The sequence below is a fragment of the Pteronotus mesoamericanus genome, unplaced genomic scaffold (genome assembly GCF_021234165.1).
Source record: "Pteronotus mesoamericanus isolate MK-2021 breed Mesoamerican mustached bat unplaced genomic scaffold, CSHL_Meso_final scaffold_54, whole genome shotgun sequence".
NCBI lineage: Eukaryota > Metazoa > Chordata > Mammalia > Chiroptera > Mormoopidae > Pteronotus > Pteronotus mesoamericanus.
The window spans coordinates 37,989,215-38,005,108 of NW_026555321.1; the positions used below are offsets into that span (position 1 = coordinate 37,989,215).

General features: G+C 45.0%; 2 protein-coding genes across 4 annotated transcripts in view; one reads left to right on the plus strand and one right to left on the minus strand.

Moving 5' to 3' along the window:
• CHDH (choline dehydrogenase) overlaps nt 1-691 on the minus strand; it is a 42,647-nt gene extending 41,956 nt beyond the window's left edge. Inside the window, exon 1 of the mRNA XM_054595518.1 lies at nt 552-691. The gene's annotated coding sequence lies outside the window, so the exon portion shown is untranslated. The remainder of the gene's footprint in view (nt 1-551) is intronic.
• Nucleotides 666-15,341, plus strand: IL17RB (interleukin 17 receptor B). Of its 3 annotated transcripts, none has more exons than XM_054595520.1 (11): nt 666-716; nt 2,961-2,985; nt 3,786-3,926; nt 5,525-5,652; nt 6,104-6,230; nt 7,967-8,014; nt 9,463-9,602; nt 9,984-10,058; nt 11,535-11,634; nt 12,774-12,872; nt 13,918-15,341. In XM_054595520.1, the coding sequence occupies exons 3-11, from the start codon at nt 3,803-3,805 to the stop codon at nt 14,475-14,477; spliced, it is 1,401 nt and encodes a 466-aa protein (XP_054451495.1). In that variant the 5' UTR covers nt 666-716; nt 2,961-2,985; nt 3,786-3,802; the 3' UTR covers nt 14,478-15,341. The 3 variants fall into 3 exon arrangements, with proteins under 3 accessions (XP_054451495.1, XP_054451494.1, XP_054451496.1); XM_054595519.1 differs by lacking the exon at nt 666-716 and adding an exon at nt 1,066-1,146; XM_054595521.1 differs by lacking the exon at nt 666-716 and adding an exon at nt 2,067-2,129.
• The last annotated feature ends 553 nt before the right edge of the window (nt 15,342-15,894 follow it).

The following is a 15,894-nucleotide window of genomic DNA, read 5'->3' on the forward strand; positions in this document are numbered from 1 at the left end:
GAAATGTCACCTGGAATCCCATATATGCGTGCCAGAACCCCCATCTGATCATGAGGCTGGACCCACTCCATGCAGGACCAAAGCCGAACCCAGAAGATGGGCCAGAACTGGCACATAGTAGGACAGCAGCAAAAATAGCCTTGGGAGACCCAAGTACTAGTGTCAGGCCTCATTTTGAGGAAATCTACATTTACCAGAAAAACCTGGGAGGGAAGGGAGGATTTATGTTACCCTAAATGACATATAACTTAGTTCCTGCAAAGAACTACCTCCAGGAAGAACTCAATGAGGTTGTGACTGCCCCGTCCCACCCCTTTTGCTCCAGGAGGGGCTCGCTCTTGCATAAAGTGGTGTCCCAGTCTCAGCTTCCAGCCCGGGTGTTCCCGGCTCACCAAACCTCCAGCCTGAGGCCGCCCGGGGCTGCGGCCAGAGACATGCGGGGCAGGGGCAGGGGCAGGGGCAGGGGCAGGGCCAAGGGCGGGGGCAGGGCCCGGGCGGAGCCGCTACGGGCCGGGTCGGCCGGGGGTCGTGCCGCATATCCCGCTACTTACCCTGGGCAGTTGGGGACGAATGCTGGGACAGTGCGGTGTGGCGGAGCGCGAGGAGCAGAGGCTGAGCAGGAGCCCGCCCCCTGCCCCGCTACACTTTAACTGTCGGCGCCGGCGCACCGCGCGCTCTCCGCGACTAGGAGAGGAACCGCGGTCGTCTTGGACTCCGTAAGCTCGGGGCGGAGACCCGAGCGCCAGGCTAGCTGGCTGGCTGGCTCGGGCGGGCGGGGCGCGCGCAGCTCAAGGCGTGAATGCAATCGTGCACCTGGCTCTATGCTTGCACGTGTGCACGGGATTGACACGCGCTGCTAGTTGCTGCGCGTGCTCTGCCCGCGAAGGGTCCTGAGCCTCTTGACCTGGCCCATCCCTCCGAATCTGGCAGTCGAGGGCTCTTCCACTGTCCCGACCCGACGCGGGGGCGGTGGGGCCAGGGTGGCGCTGTGAGGGGCGGAGCCCAGAGGGGTGGCCCCCGGCGCCTGGATAAGAGCGCAGCGGGAGGCTGGCTGGGGCCCGCGCGGTTCGGGGCGGTGGCCCTGCGATGTCGCTAGTGTTGCTGAGCTTGGTTGCGCTGTTTTGTGGTGTGGTGTCCCCGGAGCCGGTAAGCCCCCGTCCGCGCCTCTTTCCTGCTTTTCCTGCCCTCGAGCCGGGACCCTGAAGTTGGCCCATTGGCCAGCTCACGCCTCTTCAAGGCTTTCGCGAAGGGCCCCTAGAGAGGACAAGTCTGCACCCCAGGGGCAGCCCGGCTTGTCCCCACCAGTCGGCACCGGGGTTCAGGCAACATGAGTCAGGGGCACAGGAATCAGACAGACCCCGGCTCAAATGTCACCCTATGTTCTTAATCCAGTCAATTATGCTCACTGAACCTCAGTGTCCTCCTCTATAAAACAAAGGGTAATACCCAATTCACCAGAGTCTAGTGAGGAACAGGGAAGGCATGCAAGGCACAGCAAAGAGCCCAGTACATAGCAGGTGCTCAATATTGTTCTGCTTGGGGTCTTGCAGTCTGCCCACTTTTTGAGGGCATAAGAACTACTTTTCTATTACCACTCACCTTCTTTTTTTTTGTCATGTTGATTCAAGTTGTGCTGGGGTGCCTTACCCCTGGAGCTGATAAGTCCAGAACTCTCCTTCATGAGTTCCTTTCTCCCCTGGTACCTTGAAGAGCTGAGGAAATCTGTCACTAAAGACGAAAAAGCTCATTGGCAAAATAGTATTTGAAATTATATCCCTACCTTTTTAGCACAGCATATAACATAAAAGCCTGGTGGTTACTTATTGATGGTTATGGAAAGACAGATTTCATTCATGTGCCCTGATGTCTTCAGCCAGGATCCTTGCTGCACCTGTCTCTCAATTTGGCACCCCCTTGGCCTTTTTCATTAGAGGAAGAATTCACTGGCTTTGCAATAGTTGCTATCAGGCCAACAGTTCGAACTCTTAAAGTTTAGAGCTGTTGCTTTGCTTCTTCCTACAGTTGATCTCATCAGCCTTTTCACAGAAATCAGCTCCTGTTGTGGTGGCTTATTTGTTTTTAAAAGTGTTTCCTGATATCCCTTGGAGTTCAGCTTCAAAAAGACAAAGGTGAAGGACAATTTCACCTAAATCCAGATTACTGTAACCGTCAAGTCTTGCCTTCTGTCTTACAAGGTGTTTGGAAATGTTGAGGCTGAGAGGGATCAGCTTCCAGAGCTGGTGGACTTACCACATTAAGTCTTGTCACTAATACTTGCTACTACCTATAAGGTCCAATATTTTATTCCAAAACCAAAGTATTGTATTTTCTAATTAAAAAACATGAGTAGTTTACTCCAAACTATTTAGTACTGGCCTTCCTTGGACACTGATGATACATATTTTTTTAAAAGTTATTTTAAAAAGATAACATGCAATCACAGTTGCTTTATGATTTTATAAATAGCTTAGGTAAGTCAATCTTTTTGTATTCGAAGAAGAATTTTTTTTTTTTTTTTTAAAGAACCTGGGGAAGGTACCATGAAATGCAGTTATGGCTTTCTTCTGTTCATCTTCTTAGCACAGCCAGTCCTTAACCTGGGGGAAAACAAGCAAGCAAACAAACAAACAAACAAAACTCTAGATGGCCCTGAAAACCTATGGTTAAACATTAGAGTGTGAAGGAGTTTTTCATGAAGGTCCAGAGGCAACACCTCTAGTTGAGAAGTGACCCGATAAGCAGGCTTAAGGATCTAGTATACTAATGGCTGATCTATGGTCCATCATAGCCTACAATGGGGGACCTTAGTTGACCCCAAACTGTGAAGTGGACCGGCTCGGCTTTTGCTTGAGTATTCTTCACTTCTATATGCATTTAAAGAAAAAGGATGGCATTTTGACTAATGTGGCTTGTGGTTTTCTGGCATTCAGCATGATCCTTGGTTTCTTTCTCTCTTGCAGGTGATTCAGTGTGGCTCAGAAAATGGTAGGTGCACTAGGGAATGGGTATTTGAGGCTTTATGTTGACATTGAAAGCACAGTTGGACTTTTACAGGCCTGAATCCAGGTAGTGGGTCACCGGAGACCAAGCTTAGGGTAAACCACTGCTTTGTTAGCTGATGCACATGAAACCTTCCTCTGCCTGAGGCAGAGCTCCCAGGTGTTTCAGGTGGGGTGGCTTCCTGGCCAGTAAGACAGTAAAAGGGGCAGAGACAGGGCAAGAATGGCTGTGCAAGGTAGAAAGTGAAGTCTGCCTCTCCTGGGAGGGAGATCAAGTGGGATGGGAAGGAGGCCGCTTACACTCAGAAACAGGAAGCAAGTGTTTTAGGGGAGTGTTTGAGATCATAGCATTTGAAGACTGGGTGGACTTCTGCCCAAGAAATGTGGATGAAGAGGGTGAGCAGGAGGAGAGATGGCAGTGGCAAAGTTTAGGAGGTAGGAAAGGGGAGTTATATGGGCCAGCCTGCTAGAGTCCAGGCTGAGGCATGGGGAAGGCAGGACTGAGCCTACTAAACATGCTAAATACACTAAACACATACAATACCCACACATACCCACAGAGCACCTGGAGTGGTCCCAAGTGCTCTGTAGGTTGGGGCCAGGAGGTTGAGCATCACCCCTCTGTAAGTCAGTCAACACTGAGAAAGCACTGGCCTGCCTCAGCAGGAAGGGAGATGGGTTGTGAATGAGGGTTGGATCAGGGTAGGTCACTTAGAGGAGATGACAGATGACTTGAGGAATTGGGCCAAGGAGAGACATGTCATGGGCAGTCTTACCTTCTCCAAGGACCATCTCCAGAGTGGATGGTCAGCCACACTCTGACCCCAGGAGACTTGGGGGACCTTCGAGTGGAACCTGTTAAAACCACTGTTGCAACGGAGGACTATTCAATTGTGATGAACATAAGCTGGATACTCCGGGCAGATGGTAAGTTTGCATCATTGAAAGTTAAGGCCTAAAACAGAAATGTGCAGAGTATACGATTCATTAATTTTATTCCTAGACATATACCCAGAAGAATATATCCATACATGCACCCAAAACCACATGCTAGAATGTTCATAATAGCATTATTCACAACAGCCAAAAATGGAAAGCACTCAAATGCCTGACTAGAATTGGAGTCACAGAATGGAATCCAATACAGCAATGAGCATGAACAATCTGTAATGTTACACAATATGGAAGAATCTCACAAATCCAAGAAGCCAGATTCAAAAGAATTACTGCATTCATATCTGCATGTTTGCCTACAGTCATACATACCATATGATTCCATTAATTAAAAATGTAAAACAAGCAAAACTACTCTAAGCACTTAGGAGTCAGGATAGTTGTTCTGTTGGGGTGGGAGTGACTGAAAGGAAGCACAAGGGACACTCCTGGGTGTTTCTCGACCTGGGTACTGGCTGCATGAGTGTGCACACTCATTGGGTGGAACACTTCTGATATGTGTACTTCTCTGTATATAAGGTTATACCGCATGGAAGAAGACAGGATAAGGCCAGAGATGATTCCCCCAAATTGAGGAAAAGCACTGGATGGTGAACACACAATGCAATATACAGATGAGGCATTACAGAATAGTATACTTGAAACCTATATAATTTTATTAACCAATGTTACCCCAATAAATTAAACAAAAATATATTTTAAAAAGGAAAAGCACTGGCTTAGATAGATTACTCTTTCCACCTTCCAGTGGCATTGTGGAAGTCCTGGCATTCCTTCAAGGCAGCTTGTGTGTTCTTTTGATTAACCAATTCTGCGAGCCTGAAGCTCATGTCTGTGGTTTCCACCTGCTAAATTCAGTTAAATTCCATCTGGTCAGGAATCTGGGAGTGCCAGGCACAGAGAGGTGAGTCAGCTACAGACACAGACACAGGGACAGTGTTGGGAATCCCACAAGGAGCTGCGTGTGGATGGGAGCGGGCAGGAGAAGGAGGGGGCCGTGGTGAGACCACTGCAATTAGATGAAGCAATAAAGCTTTTGGCTCCATACCTATCAGAGCCAGCCCTTGTATTTGTTAACTGTTGTTATAGACATGGAGTAAGCCCTAGAGAGGCAGAGAAGAGGAGAGAAGGGCGCTCCAGGGATAAGAATTGGGCATGGATAAAAGTGCAGTCAGTACAGTCATGGTTTGGTGATGACATTCTGGAGGGTTTTTACTTCTACAGAGACCCAGAATAGTGCAGCGCTCAAGTCACCTTTGCACGTATCCTGTGAAACTCAGGTTCATTTGTCAGGAGGAAAGAGCTTGGGCTTTGGAATCTGAATCCATATTCTGCCCCTGCTCGTACACCAGTACCACTGACCTGTGGCCATGGGGACTTTTGTATGCTCAGGCACACCTCCCTAAAATTCCCTAAGCCTCACTTACCCAATCAATAAGCTGGGGGCAATAATGGTGCCTACCCTTCAGGGATGTTGTGAATATGAAATGAGATGAGGCGTATACGCTCTTAGCCTCAAGTCAGTCACATAGTAGGTGTGAAATAAATTGCTCTCTTGTCTATCTTGTTAGCCAGCATTCATTTGTTGAAGGCCACCAAGATCTGTGTGACAGGCAAAAGCAACTTCCAGTCCTACAGCTGCGTGAGGTGCAATTACACAGAGGCCTTCCAGACTCAGACCAGACCCGCTGGTGGCAAAGTAAGCTTTTTGGGGAACTTGGTTAATTGTCATTAAAGCTGGGAAGGCCTTTTGCTTGGGGATATGGGTGATGTGCTATATACACAGGCTGGTGAGCAGCTATACCTTCAACCTAGAGCACCATGCCTGGGTTCAAAGCCCAGTTTTGGACACTTCTCTGCTGTCTGCCTTGGGCAAGTCAGCATCTCTTGGCCTCATTTTCGCCATCAGCAGAATGAGGGGAGCTGAACTTAAATCATATATCCTGGCTCTAAAATTTTACACTTCTCTGATTCTGTGAGTTACACTGAAAATTGTGTGCAGTCCATTCCTTAAGTAGATACTGGCTAGAGACCTAGGTTTCGGCAGTAGTTTGAGGAATGAAACTATAAATGAAAAGGGCAACACAAAAGTATTATGTTTCTGCATCGCATTGTTTCAGAAATCAGGAGATCCTTGCTTTGCCTTTCAGTGGAAATTTTCCTACACTGGCTTTCCTGTAGAGTTGAACACACTCTATTTCATTGGGGCCCATAATATCCCCAATGCAAATATGAATGAAGACAGCCCCTCCTTGTCTGTGAATTTCACCTCACCAGGTAAACTTCCTCACTCTTCTGTCTTGCTGGGATGCTTGCTTGGGGTATATGGTTTGATACAGAGAGGCCAAGGTACCCTGGACAAGGCGTTTGGCCTCATCAAGTCTTGGAATAAACACACACAATAGTAACTGTACCTCACAGAGTGGAGGAGGAGTAAACTTAGGAAAGAGACCATTTCTGTGTGTCAGGCACTGCGCTGAGCACTTGACATGCATCATGTCACTTATTAAGCCTCTAACAACTCCCAGGTTGGGACAGCCCTGTTTTACGGGTGAAGAAATTTCTCACATAATGGCCTGGGTTACACACATAGTAAAAGAGAAGCTGATATTCAATCCCTGGTCCTTCTTGGCCCATGGTCTTTGGCCACTCTGTCATTGATGCAAAACGTTTGTCCCAGTCTTGGCTTGCGAACATGCTGTGTTGTTTGAGAGCACGCTCCTCGGTCTCTGAGGATGTACAGCCACCAGTAGCCTCATCCCCAAACTGTCGGTGAGAGGCAGTGTGGCACTGAGTTGAATGTCGGATTCTTTCTCCTGCTCTATGACACACAATCAGGTCTTTAGTGTCACACTTGCAATGTCACACAGGCTGTGGTGAGGATGAGACAGAATCATGTGTGAAGGGCCCAGCATGGTGTCTGGCTGCAGCGGTTCCCCCACAGCCTCCATTTGAGATGGGTCACCTGTTTTCTACCTCATGCCTGTTCTCTGTCTCAGGTGAATTTCCAAATGGGCAAATTTCCAGTCGTTGGTCTTTGAGGTTGTGGTCCAGGGTGGCGTTGGTGCCATACCATTTACGACACAGCAATTTCCAGAGTTCTTGATGAAACCAAACCTCACTTTTAAAAATATAAATGTTTTTGTTTTGGGATAATTTTAGATTTATAGAAAAGTTGCCATGATAGAAGAGTTTCCATATACTCCTCACCCAGTTTCCCTTATCATCAACATCTCATATTACTATGAGACATTTGTCACAACTAAGAAAACAACATTTGTACATTTCTGTTAACTAAGCTCCAGACTTTATTTGGATTTCACCTGCTTTTTCATTAATGTCCTCTTTCTGTTCTAGTCGCATTTCATCTGTTGTGTCTCCTTTGTCTCCTCTGGTCTGTGACAGCTCTTTAGTCCTCCTTTGTTCGTCACGACCTTGGCAGTCTTGAGAAGCACTGGCCAGGCATCCAGAGGAACGTCCCCGAGTCTGAGTACACTGCAGGGGTGAGGCGCCCTTCCCATGGCACCCTGTCGGGGCGGTTGATGTGCACACACCATGGTCACTTGTAAAAGCGGCATCTGCCAGGGTTCCACATATAAATCTACTGTTTCCCCTTCCCAGGGCTAGTTTTTGGAAACAAGTCACTAAGTCTACCACCCTGGGGTGGGAGTGTGGGGTGGATTAAGCTCCACCTCCTAGAAGGGGCTGTATTTACACATATAACCAAACCTCATCTTAAAGGACACTTTGAATCTTCTCCTGGGGATCACAGATCCTGCTGTGATAAAGACCATATTGCAATTAGACTCTGGTTACCAGGTCATGGGTAGATAATCTTCTGTTTAACAGTAGAATGTCAGTGTCCCATTTAAATCTGCTATCTTACCTCACGTCTTGATTGTTCTGGCAATTCTATGGGTGTGGTGAGCATATATCTGTGTGTGTACTTGTTGACAAGGGGTGGAGCAGAGATACCTTTTCTAAAATGTAAAAACTTTCATTCAAATTTCCAGGCTGCCTAGACCATGTAATGAAATACAAAAAAATGTGCATCAAGGCAGGTAAGTAAATACAGCATTTGCTTTTGTTATTTGAAGAAACTCATAATATGAGCCAGCACAGCTCCACCCATCTTCCATGAAGAAACTGAGATCGAGTTGCTCAGAAGGCTGATCCTGCCAAGAGCTTTGCCCACTGAATCAAGCATCCAGTTTGTCCAGGGAAGGACAGACCCTAAGTGGGTTTTAGTGGTGAGCAACACCGCAGAAAAATGCCCTACCCCAGTGGCTGAACCAACTTTCTAGCTCAAAATGCATTGATGGTGGTGCTGAGGGAAGGCTGTTCCTGACTGGAGGGGGAGATCCGTAACTCCTCCCACCTGCTCATATGCCAGTACCACTGACCTGTGACCATGGGGGCCCTGAGAACCTTCTGTTTGGATTAATCACCATTCAAGGTGGGAGTGTTAGCTGAAGTGGTGACTCAGCAGCATGTTCTCAACCTGTGCCCTCACAGGGATCATCTCTTACATGCTAGGCTACTAGAATCTGCCCAACCCTTTGAATTTTGAAATCAGACCCTTCAGGACAAACAGTCCCAAGTGTTGAATTTCCAAGGATTGTACAAGGACTTCTGTAAATTCCTGGGTAATATAGTCTTAGGATGGTGAAGAAGTTAGAAGTATTTGGGGGAATGGGTCCCCATCTTTTAGGCACCCCCATCCCACAAGGCATGCCTGTGTACCCTGTTAGACTGAGCTGCACGTGGTCTCCTTGTTGGCAGACTTGGAGTATTGTGCTGAGAGTATGGGGGACCATGGTGATGTGAAGAGGCCTGGGGGCCTTCAGTCAGTCCCATAGCTGCTCCTAAAGACCACCTGGGCTAGGGCCGGAAATGGCCTCCTAGATGGGGAACACAATGCATGCTATTATATATTAACTTCCTGGAAATGAACCTAGTGCTGATTTGCAAGTCATATGAGTGAACAACACTGGCTTTTTCTCACAGAGTAAACCTGTCAGGGTATCCTATGAGACATTTCCTTATTCTTCACATCCAGGAAAGCTGGCAGAGTGATCTGAAGGATGAAGCTCTTAGAACCCAGGATGTTCTAGTAGTTATAGTCCTGATCCTGCATTCACTTGCTCTGTAGTCTTCGACAAGTCCTGAACCTGTGGCTTGTCCTCTCCATCCTGGAAACTAGAAAGTACTGATCCAAGCCCTTAAATCAAATGGACACCGAGAACAGAAGTCAGCAGCAGGACCCAATCTACTTCCCACCACCCTCAGCCCAGGGAAGCAAAGCAATGACTTGGGGTCCTTAAACTTGGGCAGAAGCTACTTTGAGATTCTGGGAGCAATGACAAATAAAAAGTACACTGTGTAGTATAGTCTGTATCTCTTGGATGTGTGCCTGGGAACTTGTATTTGTTTTTGTCAAGCCCTTTGGGGGACTTAAATGATAGATGAGTTTGCAACTTCATCTGTGTGATTCTCTCTCAACTGATAGGAAGTCTCTGGGATCCAAACATCACTGCTTGTAAGAAGGACGAGAAGACAGTAGAAGTAAATTTTACAACCAGTCCCCTTGGAAACAAATACAGGGCTGTTATCCAAAATAACTTTTCAATTGCAACTTCTGAGTTGGAGGTACTTTTTCCCTTCATTTCCTCAATACCACCCCATCTTCAACCTCCAGCTTCCCTAACCTTGATGAAGAAAAACATGGGCACTCCAGGACCCCCTGGATAGGCTCTCTTTTGCGAGATCACAGGCAGAACTGTCTGCTGTCCAGACATGCTGGGCAATTTTGATTAATTCAACAGGGAAAAACCAGTCCCTGGGGGCATCACTGGAAATGTCTCTGTGAATCTAAGGTGAAACACAGGTAGGGGGCAAGAAGTATGAAACAAGTCTGCATTCATAGGGTCTAATGAATTGAGAGTCATTTTGGGAAGAGTGGTTTCTTCATTGGCAGTTATTGATCTACTCACTTACAGGGCTCCTAACTCTTGATTTTGTCTCACTTAGTTAGTACAGAGCGAATCAACTCGAGCTTCCATCATAGTTCCAGTGACTGAGGGAAGTGAAGGTGCTGTGGTCCAGGTAAAGTTCAGTGAGGAGCTTTGGAGAGGGGAAGACTGATTTTTCCACAGTTAATGGCTTTTGATGAGTCCTTTCAAAACTGGAATAGGTGAGATCTCTCCTCCTGTTCACTTCTGCCGGCAGTCTCGCGTTAAGTGATGTCAATGGGAAATCCTTGTCTTGGTTTTCACAGTGGTGAGGTGAGGAAGCTGACCTTACAGTTACGGTGTCTTATGCTTTTATTAGCGGCTGCTGACTTTCCAAAGTGTTTCTATTTCCATTTTCTGTCACAAAGCCTATGAGCAATTCTAAGAGTAATTCTAAGACGGGAGTACCATTTTATTTTCCTAAGCTTCAGTTTTAAAAAAAAAAACCTTTTAAAGATTTTATTTAGACAGAGGGGAAGGGAGGGAGAAAGAGAAGGAAATATCAATGTGTGGCTTCCCCTTGTGTCCCCCTCCTGGGGACCTGGCCTGCAACCCAGGCATGTGTCCTGACTGGGAATTGAACCAGCAACCCTTTGGTTTGCAGGCCGGCACTCAATCCACTGAGCCATACCAGCCAGGGGCAATTCCCACTGTAAAATGAAGTAACAAACAATGTGAAATGTGAAGGCTTCGGTTCCTGATTAGCGTATGCCCTTTGAAGGGCAACTGCCTGTCCTCACAGGGGCTCAATTTACTCAGGTGGAAAATAGGATTTTGAGCCCTGGATGGTGTGGCTCAGTTGGTTGGAGCATCATCCCAATCTGGGTGCGTATAATCCCTAATCTGGGTGCGTGTGGGAGAGAACCAAAAGATGTTTCTCTCTCACATAGGTGTTTCTTTCTCTCTCTCTTCCTCTCTCTCTAAAAGCAATGGAAAAAAAAAAAAGTCCTTGAGTGAGGATTACATTACAAAAAAAAAAAAAAAAAAAAATTGGAAGTTGGAAGTTGGACTATCAGATGCTCTCTGGTTCCATTCAAATCTGAGTTTATGATGTGAGCCATGGAGGGTCTCAGTGAGACACGGCCTCACCCAAGATATAAGGAGCTTCTCCTTTTCATTCTCTGGAACATAAAGGCAGTGCCTTGCTGTGCCAGATGCATGTCTGTCCCCTTCTCTGGGGAACCAGACTTTCCTAGTCCCAGGGCACTTTCATGTCATAAAGCACGACTTTATAGGAGCTCTACTGTTGTTTGTTCTTATGAGGAAATATTTGTATGTACATAGTGTGACCTAATCTGTTTAGATATGGAAACTAACACATTACCAACATTTAGTTTAGATTCAGACCTCAGGAGACTTAGAAGTTGCTTCAGTCTAGGGTCACTGGTTTGGACTCTAGGGCTTTATCACTGAAATGTGACCAAGGGAAAAAAGTGTCCTATGCAAGAGGAGGGGGCAGGGTTGAAACCAGGAAAAAAAAAGGGAAGAGAAGTTTTGGTGGAAGTAGGAATAATGCTGAGATTTTGTTCTAAAGTGTGGTGGGAACTTTCTGATCCTCTTTTTTCCTCAGTTAGTTCCATATTTCCACTCCTGTGGCAGTGACTGTATCCGTCGCAAAGGAACGGTTATGCTTTGCCCACAAACAAGTGACCCCTTCCCTCTGGATAACAGTAAGTACCCAGTCATTGTCGCAGGCTGATCAAAGAGGTTCAGGGCACGAAGGGCCCACTGTCAGCATCCCCCATTCAATATGTGACAGGGTGTAGGTGGGGATGTGACAGAGTCCCCGCCTGTGTATGCTGAACTGCGGTGCAGGGAAAGATGTCAGAGCCGAATAAGAATAAAGCTATATTTATAAAATTGCCTTGTGGTCCTTTATGAAGCAGGATATACACAAGAAGAGGAAAAAATAAACAGTGCAGAATGGATGTTTAAGTGCCAACTGCCACAAGGATCTGCTGGAAAAAGTCAAGAGCATAAAAGGACTGAGTTTCTAAGGGAACATGCACTTCACTACATTTTTAGTATCTTATCAGTCTGAGTGGCCCAGACCTAACTGTTGCTATAACCTGATGGGGTCAGATGGCCAACATTTGGATAACAAATTAGTGTACTGGCACCAAAGACACGCCTCACTGGTGCCTGAGAGCTGCATGTTCTGGAAAATGTGTCTCTGGATTTGTAGATGTTATTACTTCCACTTACAGATGGACAAATAAAATGTTCTGGAATTAGCCCAGGGATGGGGCAAAAACTTGGAAGGTGTTATTTTTAGAAACTCCAACTGATGACAACCCAGGTGCCTAACAGTCCTGACTCTCTGTGGGCGCAGTGCCTGCGGGTCCCTGAGCCCATCGGTGCCAGAGCTGACCTGATCTTTGACATTCCGTGAGGGGGTGGCATTATCCTCCCCATTTCCAGTCTTACAAAACAGCCTTTAAAAATGCCATCTATGTGTACTATGTATTAAGTAATTGCACGCAGAATAACATTAATTTGTCAAAGAACAAAAAAAAAAAAAAAGAAAAAGAAAAAAAGTAAACTCTGGTTACATTAGTATAAATATGGAGTATGAAGCCAAAGTGACGTTAAAGTCCTATTCTTAATCTCCTCCCATATCTCTTTTGAAAATCTAAGAAAATACCTGGACACTGTAGAAAAACACACCATTCTGCAGACTCCTTACAGATCTATTGACCCTTGGTTTTAAAGGGGTCTGAACTTCTGCAAAAAGAGCAAAAATCTTAGTTTCCAAATAGGAGGTAATTTGGTTGTTTTGCTGAAGGTAAATAAGCTTTGTTTTCTCCAGGCAGAAGTGTGCTGAGTGGCTGGATACCTCTCCTCCTCCTGGCTCTGCTGGTGGCCACATGGATGCTGGTGGTTGGGATCTATCTAAAGCAGAGGCGTGGTAAGGGTTATGATGCCGTGCTTTGAAGAAACCTGTATGAAGAAATGACTTTGAATGTTTTTGAAGGAGATTCCTCTAGAGGTAATCACGTTTTGGCGCTGGACAGGAGTCAGATAGCATTTATTTAATGCCTCAGAGATCTTCTAAAAGACTGATATACTAACCAGATCACATCTGCTAAGGTAAAGCAGGGATCGGGACCTCCAGATCTGGTGGCTATCATCTGTTTTATTTTTACTATTGAGCCATGGACAGCTACTGAAATGGGCAAAGATAACTAATAAGGAATGGCAGTGTACCTGTGATAGGTACTCTCTGCTAGTTCCTACTTTTTAAAAATAATTCTTACAAGACATAAGAACAACAGTTACTTGGACTCATATAACCTAAGGACTTGCCAACATTAAAACACTGAGGACTGGCTCTAGAAGCCAGAGTCTGTAGATAGCCGGCTAGAGGGTGGCACACTGGAAGCCTCTGCCTCTCCTCTTCTCCACATGAAAAAAAAAGAAAACGACAGCCTGTGAGTCTCTGTGATGGTGTAGATAGAACAAGATTAATTTCATGATCTAAACTAAGAAAGCCATGTAGAACTTTGACCTTGGGAATACTTGTACTTGGAAGATGTGTGGCTTGTATTAGTTACAGCACTTTCAAAGGTAGCTTCTGTTCAACAGCTCACACAGGGCAGCTTTCTAATTAAGTTCCAGCTGAAATGGGCACCACTAACCTTACGGAATGATGATAAAGAAACTCTACCACCTGCAGGTAGAAAGTGGAACTACTACCGAGTTGACCCAACTCCAAATGTGAAGGGTAGTGGTCAGGTTGTTCCTGTTTACATACGTATGGTACTTTTTAAAAACACTCAAGTTACAACAACCCACCTAACACTGAACAATTCCTATGAATTTACCTGAAAAGGTGTGGCTTAAGAGAACTGATTTAGTGATAAGGACTTAGAAAATACAGCTTTTACAACCCCTTTTCAGTGAAAGCCTGCCTTTTGCTGTTCATAGATAACAAATGCTTTCTCTCTCCACAGGAAGGATCAAGACTTCCTTCCCCACTACCATGTTACTGCCCTCCATTAAGGTTCTTGTGGTTTATCCATCTGAAATATGTTTCCATCACACGGTTTGCTACTTCACTGAATTTCTTCAAAACCATTGCAGAAGTGAGGTTATCCTCGACAAGTGGCAGAAAAAGAAAATAGCTGAGATGGGTCCCGTGCAGTGGCTTACCACTCAGAAGAAAGCAGCAGATAAAATCATTTTCCTTCTTTCCAATGATGTCAACACCGTATGTGATGGTACCTGTGGCAAGAGCGAGGGCAGCCCCCATGAGAAATCCCAAGACTTGTTCCCCCTTGCCTTTAACCTCTTCTGCAGTGATCTAAGAAGCCAGATTCATGTGCCCAAGTACATGGTAGTTTATTTTAAAGAGGCTGATATCAAAGACAGTTACAATGCCCTCAATGTCTGCCCCAAGTACCGCCTCATGAAGGATGCTACCGCTTTCTGCACAGAACTTCTCCATGCTGAGAAGCCCATGTCAGCGCAGAAAAGGTTGCGAGCCTACCACAACAGCTGCTCCTTCGTGTAGCCCACCTATGAGAAATGAGAACTTGAAGGCTTCCTACCCCTCCAATTAGAAAAACTTCTGTGATGATTCTGAAGTTTATTGTATGGGCTACTTGTACGGAGGATCTTATGTATATACCCGCTTTAGCAAAAGGAGTAAGGAGGACTCATAATTACATGTACACCTTTGTCTAATTACATTTTTATGCTAGTACTTACAAATATTACTAACTACTGTAGTATTAACTAGAGAATGTAAACTAAATTTATACTTAAAAAGCTAAATCACTTTCATAACTAAAAATCAATTGTTATAAAGCTGTTAGCTGTTCTGACAATGCAATGAGAAAGCATCTTCCAGCTGAATGTCTGGTCTTTAATTATCCGTGCCTTGTAGGTATAACTGTTTACCTCTGTAACATTCTAAGTGTAATGAATGACAAATTTAATAAGCCCTTGCTTTTCACTCAATAACTTCTTAGGTAAAAACCCTCTGTTACACACAGTTTTTTTTTTTTAAATATAACAAAACTATAACTCATCTTTCCTCATCAAATGACCTAGTATATGTGTAACTACTTGTATTATTTGGTATTTTCATAGGACCTTCCCTCTCTGAACTAAGTTAATGTCGCTTGTACAGGTCACTTTAACATGAACATGAATACACTTGCAGAACTGCTGTCTACTTCTGCCCAGTTACCTATTAGAGGTCACTGTCAGGGTTCAGAGTTTCTTTGGTTATTACGTTAACTTTTTGTGTTTAGAACAAAAATAATAATTTGTATTATGTTGGAAGACAGCTCTTTTGAAGTAATTAATCTTATAAATGAGTTATTATAATGGCTTAAGTAAAAAAATAAATAAAAAAATAACCTATCGCAGAGTTACAGAACACGAGTTATGTGGTATTTTAAATCTTCCAACTTTGTTTAAAAGCATCTTTTTCTTATTTTAGGTCACCAACACACACACACGTATTTTCCTAGGAATGCCTGTCCTTTCACACACTGCAATACTCAGTCTGCTCTAGAATGTGGCCCAGTTTCAGGTAGGTGACTGCTAAAATGTATTTGTGGATTATTCTTAAAGAGCCATGCCACTCTACACGTCTTAAGTATAAAATAAAAGCAAAAATAAATAAGCACAGAATGAAATCTCAGTGTCCAGCTTCACCAGTAGATACTTAGTAATTAGGCAATATGTTTAATGCGGTAAAGGTCACATTTGTCAAGATCAGTCTTTATGGTACTTAAAGTGCTGGTAACAGAAGATGGACATGGGTTATGTCAAAACTTGGACCAGAAGCCACTTCCTCTGAATCAACATCTACCAGTTAAAAGAGCAATATGCTACTACATGAAAAACTATTAAAAACAGAAATACATTATGCTTTTGGAACTAGGTAGCCAACACTAAATTGTGTTGAAACAGCTTAG

Bases quoted from the DNA above. Each gene is read 5' to 3' on its own strand.
- IL17RB (XM_054595519.1), top strand. From the start codon at position 1,087: ATGTCGCTAGTGTTGCTGAGCTTGGTTGCGCTGTTTTGTGGTGTGGTG. The intron at 2,986-3,785 runs GTAGGTGCACTA...ACCTTCTCCAAG, and splicing joins TCAGTGTGGCTCAGAAAATG to GACCATCTCCAGAGTGGATG. The intron at 10,059-11,534 runs GTAAAGTTCAGT...TTTTTTCCTCAG, and splicing joins GTGAAGGTGCTGTGGTCCAG to TTAGTTCCATATTTCCACTC.